The following is a 9,503-nucleotide window of genomic DNA, read 5'->3' on the forward strand; positions in this document are numbered from 1 at the left end:
CTTGTCTTATTAATGTCACTGTCACTTCTTTTATTAAATGCACCTCAAAGTGCATCTCTGGAGGGTGCACAGCTAAATGTTAACTCGCAGAAGGGGGCTACCCGTTAGGAGGTCAAGCCATTAATTAGGGCATGTCCTTAAAGAGACTAATGTATTATAGAGCTGAGGCTTCCCCTGTGCGCAACCAGCATGGCTACCCACATCCACATTCACAGACCATGCACATTCATATTTCATATGCGTATGTTTTGCCCAGAGCTTCTATTTCAATGTCAAAATATCCTGTTGAAATTGCCTGCCACCCTCCCTCATACCTCCATCACACAGTCAAAATTGCCTTCATCATGCCCGCCATGTCCTTCTTTCACTCTTTTGATTCTGTTTTCTCTAAATTCTCCACTCTTCATCCTGCATGACATTATTGGTTTCAATTATCTGACTGACGGCAACAGTGAGAGGGTAACATACAGGGAAATTAGGATCCTGTTTCATTTAACACTGCACATCTTTCTACCACCAACATTCTTCCACCTCTATAAATATTGGTGTTAATTTCAGTCAGTGTGATTGAGCTTCATTGGTTCAGTTTTTTTTTTATTTTTACCAGACTGGAGCTGTGATTTCCAACAGCTGTTCACCCCTCTGTTTGTCAGTGAAAGAGGGTTCAATGGCACCCATGTAACCTGGGGAGAAAGTGGCAGGTGATTTGTGAGTGTGTTGTTTATTATAGGTGTGAGCATGTAAGCTATGACTTTGCATTTGTGAGTTCACGCCAAACTAATGCATTAGAGTTTGTTGTTTGCCTACCACAGTTACAAATTGCTGCAGCGTCTCCTGGTATGTATCTCATAACTAGACGCAGTCATTAAAACTTCAGAGTGGAACAAAGCCAATCAATTTGATTGAAAAGTAAAATGCCCAGGGGAGATGGAAAGAGTAGCTGTGCAGCAGACTGGTGGAGAATCTCAATACACACGAGTGGCACTTGTCCTCTGGCACCCACCTTGATTTTATTGACATTTGTTTGAAAAACTATACAGAGGAAATTCTTGCTTAGCACCCTGTTAATCTTTCTGAAGCGAGAGGAATCCATATGAGGTGAAGAGATAAGGAAAAGCTTCAGACACAAGCAACCACCTTATTCTTCGCTCTCTTTTCAGCTGCTCCTCACTGGTAAAACATGTTTGGCACATGCGGGACCTTTTAATGCCAAGCCCATGGTTCAAAATCAATGCAAGCCTGTAGACTAAATGTTCACGTCCGGGAGAAAAAGATTAGGAAACAGCAGCAGCTATAAAAATACACAGTAAAAGCCTAAGCAATGTAAGCTTTGTCCTTCCCATAAAGCATTGCAGATCACACAGCTCCCAAGGGAATTTATTCAACATGCAAAGAAATAAACAGATAGACGCAAAGCTAAAATGCCAGTGTTGTCTTTATTGAACTTCCATGGTACAGAAAGACCACATTGCTACAGGAACGCTACTAAAAATCACAAGACTGGATATCTGGAGGATAGCACGAGCCACGCATGATGCCACCAGCACTATGTCTGTCTATAATGTAAACGTGTGTGTGTGTGTGTGTTGTGGGAGGGGGCTCTCAAAGCTGCTTAGAAAAGTTGCCAAACAAAAACTGACATTTGGCTCTGAAAGATTCTATAAGACATTACTCACTGATAGATAAAATAGACATATATATAAATAATAGATGTGAAGCTACTCTCACAGGTTTTCTTACTGTACACATGCAGAGTCATTTGAGAGACAGAAATGATGCTACTTGATGTCCTACTTTGCTTTAGTGCTCCCAAGACAGTTGATATACAGTGACTTCCAACATGAAATGAGGAATATTATGCCGTTTTGTTTGCCGGGAACACTTGGCTGTCAGGTAAAAAAACAACAACATTGTGGTATCATCAGTCCTTTGATCAGTTCAGAGATGCACATTTCCATGATGACAAATCTGTCTTTGTTGTTCACCATCCAAAACCTCTGGGAATCATTGATTTCAACAGGAATGCCTCCTTTATCCATTCCTGCACTGAATATTTTAACTCCATCACTGGAAATACTCAATGCTTGACACACCTCTAACTCAGTCCGGCAGGAACAGAGGGTGCTCACAAAGACGCGACAAAGAGGTGAACGTCAGCCAGATAATTAAGAAAACAAATCATGAGGAAAAACTGAAACAAAACAGACTCCTCTACACACTGCAGAGGAAAAAAAGCCACACTATTTGCATTTCCGGCGCCCAAAGCAGGGAATAAACAGCAGTTTTTGGAGCGTGACATGTTAAACACATTGCCTGTTGGCTACAGCTGTGCCAAACAGCTTTGTGAAATACCCCGTTCAGTGTTTGGAGATGCTGAAAATGGCTTTTAACCATTTACAAACCAGATACACGCCTGCTAAAATGAACTGAATTTGAGTGTCATTTAATGAAAGAACCGTCTGCTAGATTAGAATAAATACTGAACAGCTTCACATGTGCAGCCGAATCACTGGAAACAGCCGTGGAAGCACAGGTAGGGCATTTCAGGGGTAATGGGATGTTGCAGATCTGCTTGTTTGTGAATTAGTCATGGCGGGTCGAAGCGCAGAGCAGTTGGTTGGCTTGGCAGAGCTTGGGGCCATATAGGGGATGGAAAACAGGGAGCAGGTTACAGTGACGCAGAACCGCATAAAAGAAATTTATACCAAGCACAGAGGAAGAAAGGAAGGAAGGAGCAGCAGGGAGGTGTGTTTGGGTTTTTTTAGACCTCAGGGAAACCAAGGAGTTTTGTTATGGCTGGATACCTGGGACCCCTGGATTCACTTCACAGTTTCAGAGAAAATAAAACGATGCTGCAGGCACAGCCTCTGGTTGTGTTGATGTTCCTCCTCAGGCCCCGTAGAAACATTTACCATATGGAAAAATAGTCACCTCAGAGGTTCACGACTGGGATCCTGTCACAGCAAGAGACAGAGAAGAAGAGTGAGAGAGATAGAAAGAACAAGACAAAAAAAGGAGGAGGAGGTGGGAGGGTTGTGGGAAGCTTTGGGAGTTCTGATGATGGGAGGGAAGACAGAAAGGGAGAGGTGAAGTGGAGCAACGAGGCCTGAAGCTGGCGTGGTGTACACGCAAACGGAAAGCTGCATCACAGGGGACTGAGAGGCGGCGGGGGGGGGGGGGGGGGGGGGGGGGGGGGAGAAGGGGGTAAAGAGGAAGGTGGAGGGAAAGTGATGGGAAGGAGGAAGTGAGAGGGAGCACTGGAGTACAGGACTATAATTATCCTGATTGAGATAACTTAAATACCCTCGATAAAGCATAATTCATGGGACGCGACTGGGTCCCACTATGACTCATCTGTAGAGGGAGTTTAAAACACTGATACATCTTACAACACTCCAGGCCTGAATACTCCTCAGAGAATAGGACTACTGTTCATTTCTACTCTACACATCCTCATAATGAAAAAGAGGTAATAAGGCTTCTTCACACATTCACACAACAAACAAACACAAACTTCAATCCAGAGGTGCACACATGCAAATCAGACTCATAGACTTAGACACACACACTCAAGACTGTGCAGAACTGGTGAGGCGACTCATTACCTCTCCCTGTCGGTGAAGGAAGCAGAGGTGCTGTGCAACGTCTGCCGGCTGTCTTCCGACGCAAGGGAACAAGGGAGAGCGAGGGAGAGTGGGGGGGCCACGCCACGGGAAAGCGGGGGTGGATGCTGGGAACAGCTGCGATCATAACTGGGAGAGAAGGATAGTGACACAGATAGATGGAAAGGGAGAGAGAGAGAGGAGAAAGGATGAAAGGAGGCAAGGAAATGAAAGGGAGAGAGAGGGGTTGTGGAGTAGAGAGTCAGACGAGGAAAAAGAAAGATGCAGACAGAGGGATGGGAAAAGATGGGAATTAAAGGGAAAAAGAGACCAAGAAGAAGAGGCACAGGAATAGAAACAGAGATTAAAGGACTCAAAGAAAGTTTGAGAGAAGTAAAGTAGTAAGAAGGTGAGAGAGGAAGAAACGTGCAGGAAATGATAGAGAGGGTTGAAATTAAAGGAGATAGACAGAGACACAGATAAGGAGAAACAGCAGAGTAAAGAGAAAAGACAGAGGGGGGAGATACAGAGAAACAAAGTCAGAGAGCATCAAGAACAGCCGAGCCATTTAGCATCAGCGAACACATTACTCTGCCACTGGGAGAGAGAATTAGTACACTCATCGGACTCATTAAAACACTGTCAGGGGAGAGAGGGAGGTAGAGCAAGAAATGGGTGAAGGAGACAGGCGCTGTGGGATGGGGGAGGGAGGGAGTCAGAGGGGTGAGGTGGGAAGGATGCAACAAGGCAAAGAAATGGACAGGGGTGACGCGTCACAGAGGTGGCGTGTCATTGTTTTCGTAAGGAGGGTGAAGACACAGTCGAGAGTCACAGGTTCAGGGTCTTAGAGGCAAAAAAGCAGCCATAAAAGCCATCTTCCTTCAGTAACACCTGTCCTCTTCTGGCTGACTTCTCTCTCTCAAAACACCGTTACACTTGATAATATTAGCCACACTAACAATTTTAGGGCTGGTAAAATCACTGAGCACATATGCCGCTCTTCTATAATCATAATGAACTGGACGGTGGCCAATTTCCACTATAGGCTATCATTTCAGTCCATCTGTATACTCCCCTCCCGCTCATAGCACGGCACTCTCTCCATCTAACACATGGCGTTATTTACACATTTATGACACTGAAGCACGAGCCAGTCTATAGAGATGGGCTGCTGCCATGTCTCCAGCCTCGAATCCCTGCTATTCTCATTTTTGTAAGGCCACTTTGGGTCCACCAGCAGTGGGGGTTTTCCTCCCTGGTGGGGACCGGTGGAGTAAGTTATCAGAACAACAACGAAGGCCAGTCTCAGCAACAGAGAGAAAAGAGGGTTTTTATCGCGTATCAACTCAAACTGGAGGATTATCTGTGGATCAGCAGTCGGACTAGCGGTGCTGGGAGAGATAGGAGACTGGTGAGAGAGATAAGAGGAGTACCAGCTGTGCAAAGACAGGCAGTATTAGAGCAATGCAATGATGATAACTGGAAGTAAGCGAAGAGCCTGTAGGGAGAAGGGGAACACAGGTATTCAGAGAAAGAAAAGAAAAACCTGGTAGGCGAATGGAAAAGAAGCCCAAGTAAGAGGATGAAGGGAGGGTTGGAGAGAGAGTGAGGGGAGATAATGTAAGAGTGTGGGAGCAAAACTGAGATTTAGAGAGAGTATGAAAAATAGATATGAAGGAGAATAAATTATACAGATCCAGGCAATGAAATGAAAAATTATGATACAATAAAAATGTGGGTAAGATGAGCGGATAAGAGAATGGAGTAAGGAGGAGGAGAGTAAAAGTATAAACGGGTGAGAAAAAATGTGTGAGATGCAGAAAGAGATGGAAAAAGGGGTCCCAGCGGTCAAATAAACCAGGCAGTTATTGGTTTGATCAGCAAAGCGTGGAAATGCTCCACTACATCACACAGATGACTCCTCACTTCCAGCTAATGGCCATGTGTGCAGCAAGCCCTTCCTACGAGGCCTGAAAACCTAACGTAACACATACAGAGCCCCCACCTTGTGTTAACATGTACTGAGAAGTTTGATGGCCAGTGGGCTATTAAAGCACATTGACATCAATGAAGCCATGTTATTGCTGTAAAACGACAAATCTGGTTTAGTTTCCAGTTCCATCCTAATGGTTATAGTCGATGTTTAATTATTGTAAATCTAATGGCATTAAATGACACATCTGTGCCAACTGTGACTTTCAGGAGCACTAGAGTTGTTAATAAAGTCATTAGAATGCAATTACTCAGCTCTCACTTTAGAAGGAAAACATAGTAGGGATAGACCGATTATCGGCCCTGGCTGATTATTGGGCCGTTTTTTTGGCAGTTTTCAGATGATCTGTATCGGCATTTTTTTTGCCTGATGACTGACAAAGTGAATTCATTAAAAGTGCGCTACTTTGGCGCCGACACAGCTGTGTGTCTGTCCCTCTGCTTCGGTTTCACTCACCACTGAGTCTGACTTAATGTCCCACAACACTATCTGACTAACTTTTTATGTGTATTATGTTAAAAGTTTCTAATTTATGTAATAATTGCCCAGAGCATTTACTGTAAACAAAGTTTTGTGTTTGTACATGTAACTTGTAACCAAAATCTCAATTTTTTGACTTTTTTTGTTTTCTTGCCTTTTAATTTTCATTGTAAATGCACATTGATTCCAAATATCGGTTATCGGTTTCATTAACTACTAATAATTGGTATCGGCCTTAAAAAAAAAACATCGGTCAATCCCTAATGCATAGACACATTACGTCATCATGGACAAGCAGCACACAGACATGACAGACAGACCAACATGCACACACATCTGCTATCAGGGTGTCTTCTTCATAAATCCCTTCACATCTAGTACAATCCACCAATTTTCATCTTGATCCGTCAGTGGATAGAAAAAGGGGAATTCTCCAGTTTTCAGTAGAAAATAGCAAATTCTTGACTCTTTCAGTCAAAAAAAATTCTTGACTCTTTCAGTCAAAGCACAGTATACTCCCAATCTTTTATGGCCGCACAGCCCTAGCTAATAAAGATTTGTCTGTGACTTACTCTTCAGTGTATGCCTACCGATTATAACCAAGTCAACAAAAGGGTGATTCGTCCCTCTAAGATTGCTGAGATTACTAAAGAAGCACAATTATCCAGCAAATGATGCAATAAAAAGACAATTAGACTCAAGTGTGAACAAAGAATCCCAATACTGTGTACCAGGGATAGTTTTCTTGTCCTTTCCTATGTTGTTAATCATCTCATGACCCTTTAGGGGGTCCTGACCCCCAGGTCGGAAACTTCTGTGAAGTAAGTAAATATACAACTGACCTCAGTACATCCTTGCTTTACCTGAGGCACGTTATTCTAGGAATCAACTTTCTCGGAGCAAATGTTATCCAGGGGGTCCATACAATGCGTTGAGACAAAGCACCTCATTTAACCTCAAACTCTCAGTCTTGAAGAGCCCAATTTAGAAATCAAAATGCTGTCATATTAATTGAGGCATCTTGTATTAAAACTCAAGCTGGTCTGAACCTGGTTGCGTGTGTTCTTGATGATAAATAGTCTCATCCACAACCTTTAGCATGAACAAACCCTTTGAATCAGGAGAACTAGTAATGCCCTCCTGCTGTGGGATAGGTGTTCAGCTCATACAGGGAAAGTTTGCTAATCCTTTGCTCTTAAACAGCAATGCCCACTTCACACACACAAACACACACACACACTCACACACACACATTATTTTAAAGGAATTAGTTCAGGTTCCTACCAGAGTTTGGCTGTAATAACGACTGCCGTCAGGATGAGCAGCGAGGAGATGGTCACTGTGACGTAGAACTGAGGGTCCACTGTAACACACACATACACACGCACACTCGTCCAATTACTTATCTTAAACCATGACCATGTATAATTTGTATCCAGAACAAAAAAGTTGAAATCAACAAAGCCAGCTGAAGCATGAAATTGCATGTGCGAAATGCTGGCCTCCAACTATAACACTAATCCGATGACGTCTTCTCTGTATCTTGTATTTTGACAGCGGCCAATTCCTCCCTGTGAGTGATGAGAACTTTATTAGGCATTCCCCGCCACAGACACAGCCGGCTGCACACAGCAGCCTTCAGCCTGGTGACAGCTAATTCCCTGGAGGACTTGTGGTATGTGTGTGTGTGTTCACATGGACTGCGGCTCATGGCCACTTTTATTTAGAAGTCCTCTATGTGCATCTCCTGAAGCCCACCTTCCTCAGGCTCCGTCTCCTCCGCCTCCGTGCCTCCATCCTCGACTCCCTCCTGGTCCTTAGACTCCAGCGGTACGTCCTCTCGGGGCTGCATGCTTGCAGGCCACTCTGACTTGGCGGTGCTGGCCTCCTGCTGGTTGCCATGCTGGTGCAGGGGGTCAGTTTCCTGGCTGGAAATGAAGTGGTAAGTCTCATCCTCCAGAGGCTGTGTGGGACCCCAAACTACCGCCCACAGAGGGGTGGGTGTGACCTGGGCTGTAACGGACAGCTGGACAGACAGGGCGTCCACCTGCTCCTCGCCCTCACTGTCGTCACGGTTACAGGTGGAGGGCTGTGTCACCAGTGCAACCAGGAGAATGCAGAAGAGACAGTGTAGGGCAGTCAGTCGTGCGACAGGAGAGATGGAGCTGGAAAAGAAGTGGAGGAGAAAGAATGAGAGGTGGTGGATTGACAGAGCAGTTATCTGAGAAAATGTGTTGTCCCCAAGCATCCTGCATGGCCAGCTCAGCTCAGAAATTGAATCTTATACCAGCCATCACTCAAAATGACATTTAATGCATCTGCACCCTATACATCCCTCCTTCACCTTCATTACTATCCTCCTTACCATCTCTCCATCGCTTCGCTCTGTTCACTGAGACTCCGCTCCTCCGATCATCTCTCTCTGTAAGATAGGACAGAGGGGCAAGAGAGGGATAGAGAGGGAGAGAAAAGGGGAGGGTCCAGCTTTTTTCTTCTTTTATGTTGCCGGATAAAACCATGTTAACTAGACACCAGGAAGAGTATTGGCAGGAAACAAAAACTGTCATCTTTATAAAAAAAAAGAAAAGAAAAAAAAACATACACACAGACTCCCCTGGGCTTTTAAATTTAACGCTCAATTATGTGCCACGTTTATACAGTATCCACATCTGCATTAAAAAAAAAGAAAAAAAAAAAAGTACATGCTCATTGTCTGTTCTGCTCTCTCAAACACATTTACAGTGCACACAACGGAGGACAGCACATTAATCATCATTAGAAGCATCATGCATTGAGCCAATACTCTAAATGGCACTTTGAGCAAAGAGAGGTAACTTCCTTTCCACAACTGCTGCCTAAATGCCACAGAAATGTCACTTAGTGACACACGAGCACACCGGGAGACGGACACAAACACACACACACACACTCCAACACATATCAGTTATCATGCCTACCTCTGGCAGTGGAGAGAGGGAATGAGAGAGAAAGGGGGAGATTCAGAGAGCAAGTGAGAAAAAAAGCATCGGTTGCCTTAGCGACTGAGACATGTAGAGTGAGTAAGAGAGGGGAGAGAGAGCAATGTAGGGAGGGCAGGAGACTGTAGGAAAGAGATTTAAATGCTAATTATGTGTTGTTTTTTAAAAACTGGTTCAATTAAATGGAGGCAAAGGAAAAAAAATGAATTTGACGTGGCAAACAGAAATGATACTGAGGACGATATTGGTAAGCTCATTTTAGAGGAAGGAGGTTAAAAAAACTCTTCAATTATATTTACAAAAACAGGCAAGGACACCCCAGAGACAGAAATACAGACAGCAACAGGAGGGAGGGAATGAGGGGAATAAAGGTGGAATAAAATGTAATTTGCATTCATTTACAAAGAGCAGAGCAGGGCTATGAATTGGTGTTTGTAGAAGAGGTAGGAT

At 44.1% G+C, this 9,503-nt stretch overlaps 1 protein-coding gene across 2 annotated transcripts; it reads right to left on the reverse strand.

The window, feature by feature from the left end:
• Positions 1–1,417: 1,417 nt before the first annotated feature.
• Positions 1,418–9,429, reverse strand: pianp (PILR alpha associated neural protein). 2 transcript variants are annotated; one of them, XM_032518840.1, is made up of 5 exons: positions 8,441–9,429; positions 7,834–8,240; positions 7,360–7,438; positions 3,606–3,752; positions 1,418–2,954 (listed from the first exon to the last, which is right to left on the reverse strand). In XM_032518840.1, the coding sequence occupies exons 1-5, from the start codon at positions 8,449–8,451 to the stop codon at positions 2,933–2,935; spliced, it is 666 nt and encodes a 221-aa protein (XP_032374731.1). In that variant the 5' UTR covers positions 8,452–9,429; the 3' UTR covers positions 1,418–2,932. The 2 variants fall into 2 exon arrangements, with proteins under 2 accessions (XP_032374731.1, XP_032374732.1); XM_032518841.1 differs by lacking the exon at positions 3,606–3,752.
• Positions 9,430–9,503: the final 74 nt, after the last annotated feature.

This window comes from Etheostoma spectabile, chromosome 6 (genome assembly GCF_008692095.1).
Source record: "Etheostoma spectabile isolate EspeVRDwgs_2016 chromosome 6, UIUC_Espe_1.0, whole genome shotgun sequence".
NCBI lineage: Eukaryota > Metazoa > Chordata > Actinopteri > Perciformes > Percidae > Etheostoma > Etheostoma spectabile.